The sequence below is a fragment of the Scyliorhinus torazame genome, chromosome 18, assembly GCF_047496885.1.
Source record: "Scyliorhinus torazame isolate Kashiwa2021f chromosome 18, sScyTor2.1, whole genome shotgun sequence".
Classification (NCBI taxonomy): Eukaryota; Metazoa; Chordata; class Chondrichthyes; order Carcharhiniformes; family Scyliorhinidae; genus Scyliorhinus; species Scyliorhinus torazame.
In genome coordinates this window covers 74,585,820-74,599,147 of record NC_092724.1, presented here as the reverse complement: position 1 = coordinate 74,599,147, position 13,328 = coordinate 74,585,820, and the positions used below count along the sequence as shown (strand labels likewise).

At 55.6% G+C, this 13,328-nt stretch overlaps 1 protein-coding gene across 10 annotated transcripts in view; it reads right to left on the bottom strand.

Moving 5' to 3' along the window:
• The window catches only part of LOC140395308 (uncharacterized), a 242,710-nt gene that overhangs the window by 166,525 nt on the left and 62,857 nt on the right, over window positions 1–13,328 (bottom strand). For all 10 annotated transcript variants that reach the window (XM_072482912.1, XM_072482917.1, XM_072482919.1 and 7 more), the window contains one exon: window positions 3,327–3,676. In XM_072482912.1, coding sequence (XP_072339013.1) covers window positions 3,327–3,676 — 350 coding nt within the window. The remainder of the gene's footprint in view (window positions 1–3,326; window positions 3,677–13,328) is intronic.

Genomic DNA, 13,328 nt, shown 5'->3' with positions numbered 1-13,328 from the left:
GTCTCAGGGAGGTGACTGTGCGCTAACCCGAGTCTCAGGGAGGGGACTGTGTGCTAACTCGAGTCTCACGGAGGGGACTGTGAGCTAACTCGAGTCTCAGGAAGGGGACTGTGTGCTAACCCGAGTCTCAGGGAGATGACTGTGTGCTAACCCGAGACTCAGGGAGGGGACTGTGCGTTAACACGAGACTCAGTGAGGGGACTGTGCGCTAACCCGAGGCTCAGGGAGGGGACTGTGCGCTAACCCGAGGCTCAGGGAGAGGACTGTGCGCTAACCCGAGGCTCAGGGAGGGGACTGTGCGCTAACCCGTGGCTCAGGGAAGGGACTGTGCGCTAACCCGAGGCTCAGGGAAGGGACTGTGCGCTAACCCGAGACTCAGGGAAGGGACTGTGCGCTAACCCGAGACTCAGGGAGGGGACTGTGTGCTAACTCGAGTCTCAGGAAGGGGACTGTGTGCTAACCCGAGTCTCAGGGAGATGACTGTGTGCTAACCCGAGACTCAGGGAGGGGACTGTGCGTTAACACGAGACTCAGTGAGGGGACTGTGCGCTAACCCGAGGCTCAGGGAGGGGACTGTGCGCTAACCCGAGGCTCAGGGAGAGGACTGTGCGCTAACCCGAGGCTCAGGGAGGGGACTGTGCGCTAACCCGTGGCTCAGGGAAGGGACTGTGCGCTAACCCGAGGCTCAGGGAAGGGACTGTGCGCTAACCCGAGTATCAGGGAGGTGACTGTGCACTAGCCCGAGTCTCAGGGAGGGGACTGTGTGCTAACCCGAGTCTCAGGGAGGGGACTGCGTGCTAACCCGAGTCTCAAGGAGGGCACTATGCACTAACCCGAGGTTCAGGGAGGGGACTGCGTGCTAACCCGAGGCTCAGGGAGGTGACTGTGTGCTAACCCGAGGCTCAGGGAGGGGACTGTGCGCTAACCCGAGTCTCAAGGAGGGCACTATGCACTAACCCGAGGCTCAGGGAGGGGACTGTGCGCTAACCCGAGTCTCAAGGAGGGCACTATGCACTAACCTGAGGTTCAGGGAGGGGACTGTGCGCTAACCCGAGGCTCAGGGAGGTGACTGTGTGCTAACCCGAGGCTCAGGGAGGTGACTGTGTGTTAACCCGAGTCTCAGGGAGGGGGCTGTGTTAACCCGAGTTTCAAGGAGGGGACTGTGCGCTAACCCCAGACTCGGAGAGGGGACTGTGCTAACCCGAGTCTCAGGGAGGGAACTGTGTGCTAACCCGAGTCTCACGGAGGGGACTGTGTGCTAACCCGAGTCTTAGGGAGGGGACTGTGCGCTAACCCGAGTCTTAGGGAGGGGACTGTGCGCTAACCCGAGACTCAGGAAGGGGACTGTGTGCTAACCCGAGTCTCAGGGAGGTGACTGTGTGCTAACCCGAGTTTCAAGGAGGGGACTATGCGCTAACCCGAGTCTTAGGGAGGGGACTGTGTGCTGACCCGAGACTCAGTGAGTGGACTGTGTGCTAACCCGAGTCTCAGGGAGGTGACTGTGTGCTAACCCGAGTCTCAGGGAGGGGACCGTGTGCTAACTCGAGTCTCAGGGAGGGGGCTGTGCGCTAACCCTAGACTCAGGGAGGGGACTGTGTGCTAACTCAAGTCTCACGGAGGGGACTGTGAGCTAACTCGAGTCTCAGGAAGGGGACTGTGCGCTAACCCGAGGCTCAGGGAGGGGACGAGGGGACTGTGCGCTAACCCGAGGCTCAGGGAGAGGACTGTGCGCTAACCCGAGGCTCAGGGAGGGGACTGTGCGCTAACCCGAGGCTCAGGGAAGGGACTGTGCGCTAACCCGAGGCTCAGGGAAGGGACTGTGCGCTAACCCGAGGCTCAGTGAGGGGGCTGTGTGCTAACCCGAGACTGAGTGAGGGGACTGTGCGCTAACCCGAGTCTCGGGGAGGTGACTGTGCACTAGCCCGAGTCTCAGGGAGGGGACTGTGTGCTAACCCGAGACTCAGGGAGGGGACTGCGCGCTAACCCGAGTCTCAAGGAGGGCACTATGCACTAACCCGAGGTTCAGGGAGGGGACTGTGTGCTAACCCGAGGCTCAGGGAGGTGACTGTGTGCTAACCCGAGGCTCAGGGAGGGGACTGTGCGCTAACCCGAGTCTCAAGGAGGGCACTATGCACTAACCCGAGGCTCAGGGAGGGGACTGTGCGCTAACCAGAGTCTCAAGGAGGGCACTATGCACTAACCCGAGGTTCAGGGAGGGGACTGTGCGCTAACCCGAGGCTCAGTGAGGTGACTGTGTGCTAACCCGAGGCTCAGGGAGGTGACTGTGTGCTAACCCGAGTCTCAGGGAGGGGGCTGTGCGCTAACCAGAGTCTCAGGGAGGGGGCTGTGCCCTAACCAGAGTCTCAGGGAGGGGACGGTGCGCTAACCAGAGTCTCAGGGAGGTGACTGTGCGCTAACCCGAGACTCAGGGAGGGGACTGTGCGCTAACCCGAGTCTCAGGAAGGGGACTGTGTGCTAACTCGAGACTCAGGGAGGTGACTGTGTGCTAACCCGTGTCTTAGGGAGGGGACTGTGCGCTAACCTGAGTCTCAGTGAGGGGACTGTGTGCTAACCCGAGACTCAGGGAGGGGACTGTGTGCTAACCCGAGTCTCAGGGAGGGGGCTGTGCGCTAACCAGTGTCTCAGGGAGGGGGCTGTGCCCTAACCAGAGTCTCAGGGAGGGGATGGTGCGCTAACCAGAGTCTCAGGGAGGTGACTGTGCGCTAACCCGAGACTCAGGGAGGTGACTGTGCGCTAACCCGAGACTCAGGGAGGGGACGGTGCGCTAACCAGAGTCTCAGGGAGGTGACTGTGCTCTAACCCGAGACTCAGGGAGGTGACTGTGTGCTAACCTGAGTCTCAGGGAGGTGACTGTGTGCTAACTCGAGACTCAAGGAGGTGACTGTGTGCTAACTCGAGACTCAGGGAGGGGACTGTGTGTAATCTGAACAGTCCATATTGAAAGGACAATAAAGCCAATTGGGCCCAGGTAATGAAAATTCACCAGCGTAATGTCAGGGAAGGGATGCTATAGATAGGTGGTGAGATTTGAGATACTGCAACTGCTTCCAGTGCGGCCAAAAAAAAAGGGGAGTTTTAATAAAATTATCAGATAGCGATGGTTGAGTGACATTCCTTTGCACAGGGGGTGATTTAAACTTAAATGACCATGGAAGCAGTGTGGTAAGTGAAAGATACAGCCCTGGTAACTATATCCTGCCCTCCCCTGTTCCTGTGAGTTCTCTGTCACCTTCCCCTCTCTAACTTCCTCTATGATTAAGTTGTTGAACTTTGTATTTGACTAAAGATAGGTAAAGGTAATGCACCCAGATGATCCTGATTGTTGGCCTGGCCGTTGTCACAGGTGATGGCCTCATCAAGCTCCGAGTTACTGCTGGACCCCCCCTCGCTGGAGCTGCCGATCCACTGTGGAGCACACTTCCTGCGAATCACAGCCTCCCTCGCTTTGCGCACCCGCTGGATCTGCTCCTTTTGTTTCTGGGTCCGCTGACACTTCTTCATCCGGGGCAGCTTTCGAGAAGATGAGTTCACCCACTTCACGTTGGGGTTGGACTGGATGGTCTTCGCCACTCGGCTCCTGGAGGATGAGGCAAGTCCAGCCCTGGTGCATTGTTGCTGCTCCCCATCTCTCGCTAAGGGGTTGACATCTGGGGACCTGGGGACAAAGGTCAAATCATCACACAGAGCCATCTCAACAAGACTCAAACTCCCAGAAATCAGGCTAAAAATAAATCATTGAGCCCAGGAACGTTGCGAATTTATAAGTTAAACTCAGGAGTTCAATTTACTGTTCCATTACTTACACATGCAGCAGGGCGGCACTGTGGTTAGCATTGCTGCCTCACAGCACCAGGGACCTGGGTTCAATTCTGGTCTCAGGTGACTGTCTGGAGTTTGCACATTCTCCCCGTGGATGCGTGGGTTTCCTCCCACAGTCCAAAGGTGTGCAGGTTATGTGGACTGGTCATGCTAAATTGTCCCTTCGTTTCCAGGGATGTGCAGGTTAGGTTACTGCGTTACAGGTTTAGGGTGGAGTGGATCGGTGCAGACTTGATGGGCCAAATGGCCTTCTGCACTGTAGGGATTCGATGATTGTAGATTTGCCTCTGAACTTCTTCTATTGCACGGTAGCACAGTGGTTAGCATTGTTGCTTCACAGCTCCAGGATTCCATGTTCGATTCCCGGCTTGGGTCACTGTCTGTGCGGAGTCTGCACGTTCTCCGTGGGTTTCCTCCGGGTGCTCCGGTTTCCTCCCACAAGTCCCGAAAGACGTGCTGTTAAGTGATTTGGACATTATGAATTCTCCCTCAGTGTGCCCGACCAGGCGCCAGGGTTTTTCACAGTAACTTCATTGCAGTGTTAATGTAAGCCTACTTGTGGCAATAAAGATTATTTTTTTAAAATTTAAATCGAGATGCATCCAGTGCATTTCACCATGAAGATAGATACAAAATATTGGTTCAAAGTCACTCCCATTTCCTTGCTTCCCAACATTAATTCCTCAATCGCATCCTCTAAGAAACAAATATTTGCCTCAGCTATTGGTTTCCTTTTCATAAACTTGTAGAAACTCTTACTTTCCATTTTTATATTTATTGGTTGTTTACTCTTGTAACCTATTTCCCTGCTATATTCTAAGTTATCCTTTACTTGCTTAAAAACGTTGCCAATCTTCTGGCCTGCCACTAATCTTGGCAATACTGTAAGCATTTCTTTAAACTTGACATTGTCCTTAACCTCCTTCCTTAGACACAGATGGATCATGCTTCTTGTGGTCTTTCTTTCTCAATGGAATATATCTTTGGGCAAAATCATCTGGTCTCTTTTCAACTTCTGTACCACCAAACAATCATTTGAGTAAAACGTTATTGAGAGTTATGAAATATCTCCTTAAATATGCTTCTCTACCATTTTACTTCATCTATTTTACCAGACCACATTAGCTAACTATCTCCATAAACTTTAAAAAAGCCAATTAGAAAGGTAAGGCATAGCTTCAGAACAAGGTTTCTGACCCTCAAACTGACTGAAATTCTATCCTGCCATGATTATTCTTGCCTGGAGGATCCTTGGTGATGAGATAATAAATTGTCACATTACCGGAACTAAAATATCACATTTCCTGCTTGGTTCCACAACACCCAAGGAACTTGGTGTTTGTGATTTATATAAATGATTTAGATATGAAGGTGATGCAAAAATTGGTGCGGTGGTAAATAGTGAGCAGGATAGCCTTTGATTACAAGATATAGACAGTTTGGTCAGATGGGCTGATCAGTGGCAAATGGAATTCAAACCAGAGAAGTGTCAGTTGATGCACTTGGGCAGGACTAACAAGGCAAGGGAATTCATGATAAACGGCAGGACCCTGGGAAGCATCGACGGTCAGAGAGATCTTGGTGTGCATGTACACCGGTCGCTTAAGGTAACAGAGCACGTGGATACAGTGGCTAAAAAATCATGTGATATCTTGCCTTTACTAGCAGAGGCATAGAGTTTAAGAGCAGGGAGATTATGCTGGAGCTGTATAAAACATTGGTTAGGCCACAGCTAGAATAGTGTGCATAGGAGGGATGTGACACAGAGGAGATTTACCAGGATGTTGCCTGGGCTGGAGAGTTTTAATTGAGAGAGAGATTGGACAGACTTAGATTGTTTTCCTTGGAGCAGAGGAGACTGAAGGTGGACTGATTGTGATGTCAATTACTAGGTTTAAGGTGCAAGGGGCAAAGTTTAGAAGAGACGTGCAAGGTAAGGTTTTTTTTTTTACACAAGAGGGTGGTGAGTACCTGGAACACACTGCGGGGGGAAGGAATTGTTGGAAGCAGGTATGAGAGGCGCCTTAACAAATACATGAATAAGATGTAGGATGGGAATAGAGGGATATGGACCCCGGAAGTGCAGAAGGTGCTTGGAGGGCCGAAGGGCCTGTTCCTGTGTTGTACTGTTCGTTGGTGGAGGGATCAATGACCAGGGAGCATAGATTTAAGATCGGCAAGAGGGCGTGTGAGGAAAAAAAAATGTTTTACCCAGAGGGTGATGGGAGTTTGGAACTTGCCTCCCGAAAGGGTGTAGGTGGCAGAGACCTCCAGAACATGTAACAAGTATTTGAAAAAAGAAATTGAAATGAAAATCGCTTATTGTCACAAGTCGGCTTCAAATGAAGTTACTGTGAAAAGCCCCTAGTCGCCACATTCCAGCGCCTGTTCAGGGAGGCTGGTACAAGAATTGAACCCGCGCTGCTGGCCTGCCTTGGTCTGCTTTCAAAGTGTTTAGCCCAGTGTGCCCAGTGTGCTAAACCAGCCCAGTGTGCCATACCAGCCCAGTGTGCTAAACCAGCCCAGTGTGCTAAACCAGCCCAGTGTGCTAAACCAGCCCAGTGTGCTAAACCAGCCCAGTGCGCTAAACCAGCCCAGTGCGCTAAACCAGCCCAGTGCGCTAAACCAGCCCAGTGCGCTAAACCAGCCCAGTGCGCTAAACCAGCCCAGTGCGCTAAACCAGCCCAGTGCGCTAAACCAGCCCAGTGCGCTAAACCAGCCCAGTGCGCTAAACCAGCCCAGTGCGCTAAACCAGCCCAGTGTGCCATACCAGCCCAGTGTGCCAAACCAGCCCAGTGTGCTAAACCAGCCCAGTGTGCTAAACCAGCCAAGTGTGCTAAACCAGCCCAGTGTGCTAAACCAGCCCAGTGTGCTGAACCAGCCCAGTGTGCCATACCAGCCCAGTGTGCCAAACCAGCCCAGTGTGCCAAACCAGCCCAGTGTGCTAAACCAGCCCAGTGTGCTAAACCAGCCCAGTGTGCTAAACCAGCCCAGTGTGCTAAACCAGCCCAGTGTGCCATACCAGCCCAGTGTGCCAAACCAGCCCAGTGTGCCAAACCAGCCCAGTGTGCCAAACCAGCCCAGTGTGCTAAACCAGCCCAGTGCGCTAAACCAGCCCAGTGCGCTAAACCAGCCCAGTGCGCTAAACCAGCCCAGTGCGCTAAACCAGCCCAGTGCGCTAAACCAGCCCAGTGCGCTAAACCAGCCCAGTGTGCTAAACCAGCCCAGTGTGCTAAACCAGCCCAGTGTACTAAACCAGCCCAGTGTGCTAAACCAGCCCCAGTGTGCTAAACCAGCCCCATTGTGCTAAACCAGCCCAGTGTGCTAAACCAGCCCAGTGTGCTAAACCAGCCCAGTGTGCCCAGTGTGCTAAACCAGCCCAGTGTGCTAAACCAGCCCAGTGTGCTAAACCAGCCCAGTGTGCTAAACCAGCCCAGTGTGCCCAGTGTGCTAAACCAGCCCAGTGCGCTAAACCAGCCCAGTGCGCTAAACCAGCCCAGTGTGCTAAACCAGCCCAGTGTGCTAAACCAGCCCAGTGTGCTAAACCAGCCCAGTGTGCCCAGTGTGCTAAACCAGCCCAGTGTGCTAAACCAGCCCAGTGTGCTAAACCAGCCCAGTGTGCTAAACCAGCCCAGTGTGCCCAGTGTGCTAAACCAGCCCCATTGTGCTAAACCAGCCCCAGTGTGCTAAACCAACCCAGTGCGCTAAACCAGCCCAGTGCGCTAAACCAGCCCAGTGCGCTAAACGAGCCCAGTGCGCTAAACCAGCCCAGTGCGCTAAACCAGCCCAGTGCGCTAAACCAGCCCAGTGCGCTAAACCAGCCCAGTGTGCCCAGTGCGCTAAACCAGCCCAGTGTGCTAAACCAGCCCAGTGTGCTAAACCAGCCCAGTGCGCTAAACCAGCCCAGTGCGCTAAACCAGCCCAGTGCGCTAAACCAGCCCAGTGCGCTAAACCAGCCCAGTGCGCTAAACCAGCCCAGTGTGCTGAACCAACCCAGTGTGCTGAACCAGCCCAGTGTGCTGAACCAGCCGAGTGTGCTAAACCAGCCCAGTGTGCTAAACCAGCCCAGTGTGCTAAACCAGCCCAGTGTGCTAAACCAGCCCAGTGTGCTAAACCAGCCCAGTGTGCTAAACCAGCCCAGTGTGCTCAACCAGCCGAGTGTGCTCAACCAGCCGAGTGTGCTGAACCAGCCCAGTGTGCTAAACCAGCCCAGTGTGCTAAACCAGCCCAGTGTGCTAAACCAGCCCAGTGTGCTAAACCAGCCCAGTGAGCTAAACCAGCCCCATTGTGCTAAACCAGCCCAGTGTGCTGAACCAGCCCAGTGTGCTGAACCAGCCCAGTGTGCTCAACCAGCCCAGTGTGCTAAACCAGCCCAGTGTGCTAAACCAGCCCAGTGTGCTAAACCAGCCCAGTGTGCTAAACCAGCCCAGTGCGCTAAACCAGCCCAGTGCGCTAAACCAGCCCAGTGCGCTAAACCAGCCCAGTGCGCTAAACCAGCCCAGTGCGCTAAACCAGCCCAGTGTGCTAAACCAGCCGAGTGTGCTAAACCAGCCCAGTGCTAAACCAGCCCAGTGTGCTAAACCAGCCCAGTGCGCTAAACCAGCCCAGTGCGCTAAACCAGCCCAGTGCGCTAAACCAGCCCAGTGCGCTAAACCAGCCCAGTGTGCTAAACCAGCCCAGTGTGCTAAACCAGCCCAGTGTGCCAAACCAGCCCAGTGTGCCAAACCAGCCCAGTGTGCCAAACCAGCCCAGTGTGCTAAACCAGCCCAGTGTGCTAAACCAGCCCAGTGTGCCCAGTGTGCTAAACCAGCCCAGTGTGCTAAACCAGCCCAGGGTGCTAAACCAGCCGAGTGTGCTAAACCAGCCCAGTGTGCCAAACCAGCCCAGTGTGCCAAACCAGCCCAGTGTGCCAAACCAGCCCAGTGCGCCAAACCAGCCCAGTGCGCCAAACCAGCCCAGTGCGCCAAACCAGCCCAGTGCGCTAAACCAGCCCAGTGTGCTAAACCAGCCGTGTGTGCTAAACCAGCCCAGTGTGCTAAACCAGCCCAGTGTGCTAAACCAGCCCAGTGCGCTAAACCAGCCCAGTGCGCTAAACCAGCCCAGTGCGCTAAACCAGCCCAGTGCGCTAAACCAGCCCAGTGCGCTAAACCAGCCCAGTGTGCTAAACCAGCCCAGTGCGCTAAACCAGCCCAGTGTGCTAAACCAGCCCAGTGTGCTAAACCAGCCCAGTGTGCTAAACCAGCCCAGTGTGCCCAGTGTGCTAAACCAGCCCAGTGTGCTAAACCAGCCCAGTGTGCTAAACCAGCCGAGTGTGCCAAACCAGCCCAGTGTGCCAAACCAGCCCAGTGTGCTAAACCAGCCCAGTGCGCTAAACCAGCCCAGTGCGCTAAACCAGCCCAGTGTGCTAAACCAGCCCAGTGTGCTAAACCAGCCCAGTGTGCTAAACCAGCCCAGTGTGCTAAACCAGCCCAGTGTGCCCAGTGCGCTAAACCAGCCCAGTGCGCTAAACCAGCCCAGTGTGCCCAGTGTGCTAAACCAGCCCAGTGTGCTAAACCAGCCCAGTGTGCCCAGTGTGCTAAACCAGCCCAGTGTGCTAAACCAGCCCAGTGTGCTAAACCAGCCGAGTGTGCTAAACCAGCCGAGTGTGCTAAACCAGCCCAGTGTGCTAAACCAGCCCAGTGTGCCCAGTGTGCTAAACCAGCCCAGTGTGCTAAACCAGCCCAGTGTGCTAAACCAGCCCAGTGTGCTAAACCAGCCCAGTGTGCCCAGTGTGCTAAACCAGCCGAGTCTGCTAAACCAGCCGAGTGTGCTAAACCAGCCGAGTGTGCTAAACGAGCCCAGTGTGCTAAACCAGCCCAGTGTGCTAAACCAGCCGAGTGTGCTAAACCAGCCGAGTGTGCTAAACCAGCCGAGTGTGCTAAACCAGCCGAGTGTGCTAAACCAGCCCAGTGTGCTAAACCAGCCCAGTGTGCTAAACCAGCCCAGTGTGCTAAACCAGCCCAGTGTGCTAAACCAGCCCAGTGTGCTAAACCAGCCCAGTGTGCTAAACCAGCCGAGTGTGCTAAACCAGCCGAGTGTGCTAAACCAGCCGAGTGTGCTAAACCAGCCGAGTGTGCTAAACCAGCCCAGTGTGCTAAACCAGCCCAGTGTGCTAAACCAGCCCAGTGTGCTAAACCAGCCCAGTGTGCTAAACCAGCCCCGTGTGCTGAACCAGCCCCGTGTGCTGAACCAGCCCCGTGTGCTGAACCAGCCCCGTGTGCTGAACCAGCCCAGTGTGCTGAACCAGCCCAGTGTGCTAAACCAGCCCAGTGTGCTAAACCAGCCCAGTGTGCTAAACCAGCCCAGTGTGCTAAACCAGCCCAGTGTGCTAAACCAGCCCAGTGTGCTAAACCAGCCCAGTGTGCTAAACCAGCCCAGTGTGCTAAACCAGCCCAGTGTGCTAAACCAGCCCATTGCGCTAAACCAGCCCAGTGCGCTAAACCAGCCCACTGTGCTAAACCAGCCCAGTGTGCTAAACCAGCCCAGTGTGCTAAACCAGCCCAGTGTGCTAAACCAGCCGAGTGTGCTAAACCAGCCCAGTGTGCTGAACCAGCCCAGTGTGCTGAACCAGCCCAGTGTGCTGAACCAGCCCAGTGTGCTGAACCAGCCCAGTGTGCTAAACCAGCCCAGTGCGCTAAACCAGCCCAGTGCGCTGAACCAGCCCAGTGCGCTGAACCAGCCCAGTGCGCTAAACCAGCCCAGTGCGCTAAACCAGCCCAGTGCGCTAAACCAGCCCAGTGCGCTAAACCAGCCCAGTGCGCTAAACCAGCCCAGTGCGCTAAACCAGCCCAGTGCGCTAAACCAGCCCAGTGCGCTAAACCAGCCCAGTGCGCTAAACCAGCCCAGTGCGCTAAACCAGCCCAGTGCGCTAAACCAGCCCAGTGTGCTAAACCAGCCGAGTGTGCTAAACCAGCCGAGTGTGCTAAACCAGCCCAGTGCTAAACCAGCCCAGTGTGCTAAACCAGCCCAGTGTGCTAAACCAGCCCAGTGCGCTAAACCAGCCCAGTGCGCTAAACCAGCCCAGTGCGCTAAACCAGCCCAGTGCGCTAAACCAGCCCAGTGCGCTAAACCAGCCCAGTGCGCTAAACCAGCCCAGTGCGCTAAACCAGCCCAGTGCGCTAAACCAGCCCAGTGCGCTAAACCAGCCCAGTGTGCCAAACCAGCCGAGTGTGCTAAACCAGCCCAGTGTGCTAAACCAGCCCAGTGTGCCAAACCAGCCCAGTGTGCCAAACCAGCCCAGTGTGCTAAACCAGCCCAGTGTGCTAAACCAGCCCAGTGTGCTAAACCAGCCCAGTGTGCCCAGTGTGCTAAACCAGCCCAGTGTGCTAAACCAGCCCAGGGTGCTAAACCAGCCGAGTGTGCTAAACCAGCCCAGTGTGCCAAACCAGCCCAGTGTGCCAAACCAGCCCAGTGTGCCAAACCAGCCCAGTGTGCCAAACCAGCCCAGTGTGCCAAACCAGCCCAGTGCGCCAAACCAGCCCAGTGCGCCAAACCAGCCCAGTGCGCCAAACCAGCCCAGTGCGCCAAACCAGCCCAGTGCGCCAAACCAGCCCAGTGCGCCAAACCAGCCCAGTGCGCCAAACCAGCCCAGTGCGCCAAACCAGCCCAGTGCGCTAAACCAGCCCAGTGCGCTAAACCAGCCCAGTGCGCTAAACCAGCCCAGTGCGCTAAACCAGCCCAGTGCGCTAAACCAGCCCAGTGCGCTAAACCAGCCCAGTGCGCTAAACCAGCCCAGTGCGCTAAACCAGCCCAGTGCGCTAAACCAGCCCAGTGCGCTAAACCAGCCCAGTGCGCTAAACCAGCCCAGTGCGCTAAACCAGCCCAGTGCGCTAAACCAGCCCAGTGCGCTGAACCAGCCCAGTGCGCTAAACCAGCCCAGTGCGCTAAACCAGCCCAGTGTGCTAAACCAGCCCAGTGTGCTAAACCAGCCCAGTGTGCCAAACCAGCCCAGTGTGCTAAACCAGCCCAGTGTGCTAAACCAGCCGAGTGTGCTAAACCAGCCCAGTGTGCTAAACCAGCCCAGTGTGCTAAACCAGCCCAGTGTGCTAAACCAGCCCAGTGTGCCCAGTGTGCTAAACCAGCCCAGTGTGCTAAACCAGCCCAGTGTGCTAAACCAGCCGAGTGTGCCAAACCAGCCCAGTGTGCCAAACCAGCCCAGTGTGCCAAACCAGCCCAGTGTGCTAAACCAGCCCAGTGCGCTAAACCAGCCCAGTGCGCTAAACCAGCCCAGTGCGCTAAACCAGCCCAGTGCGCTAAACCAGCCCAGTGTGCTAAACCAGCCCAGTGTGCTAAACCAGCCCAGTGTGCCCAGTGTGCTAAACCAGCCCAGTGTGCTAAACCAGCCCAGTGTGCTAAACCAGCCCAGTGTGCCCAGTGTGCTAAACCAGCCCAGTGTGCTAAACCAGCCCAGTGTGCTAAACCAGCCCAGTGTGCTAAACCAGCCCAGTGTGCTAAACCAGCCCAGTGTGCCCAGTGTGCTAAACCAGCCCAGTGTGCTAAACCAGCCCAGTGTGCTAAACCAGCCCAGTGTGCTAAACCAGCCCAGTGTGCTAAACCAGCCCAGTGTGCTAAACCAGCCCAGTGTGCTAAACCAGCCCAGTGTGCTAAACCAGCCCAGTGTGCCCAGTGTGCTAAACCAGCCCAGTGTGCTAAACCAGCCGAGTGTGCTAAACCAGCAGAGTGTGCTAAACGAGCCCAGTGTGCTAAACGAGCCCAGTGTGCTAAACCAGCCCAGTGTGCTAAACCAGCCCAGTGTGCTAAACCAGCCCAGTGTGCTAAACCAGCCCAGTGTGCTAAACCAGCCCAGTGTGCTAAACCAGCCGAGTGTGCTAAACCAGCCCAGTGTGCTAAACCAGCCCAGTGTGCTAAACCAGCCCAGTGTGCTAAACCAGCCCAGTGTGCTAAACCAGCCCAGTGTGCTAAACCAGCCCAGTGTGCTAAACCAGCCCAGTGTGCTAAACCAGCCCAGTGTGCTAAACCAGCCCAGTGTGCTGAACCAGCCGAGTGTGCTGAACCAGCCCCGTGTGCTGAACCAGCCCCGTGTGCTGAACCAGCCCAGTGTGCTGAACCAGCCCAGTGTGCTGAACCAGCCCAGTGTGCTAAACCAGCCCAGTGTGCTAAACCAGCCCAGTGTGCTAAACCAGCCCAGTGTGCTAAACCAGCCCAGTGTGCTAAACCAGCCCATTGCGCTAAACCAGCCCAGTGCGCTAAACCAGCCCAGTGCGCTAAACCAGCCCAGTGCGCTAAACCAGCCCAGTGCGCTAAACCAGCCCAGTGCGCTAAACCAGCCCAGTGCGCTAAACCAGCCCAGTGCGCTAAACCAGCCCAGTGCGCTAAACCAGCCCAGTGCGCTAAACCAGCCCAGTGCGCTAAACCAACCCAGTGCGCTAAACCAGCCCAGTGCGCTAAACCAGCCCAGTGCGCTAAACCAGCCCAGTGTGCTAAACCAG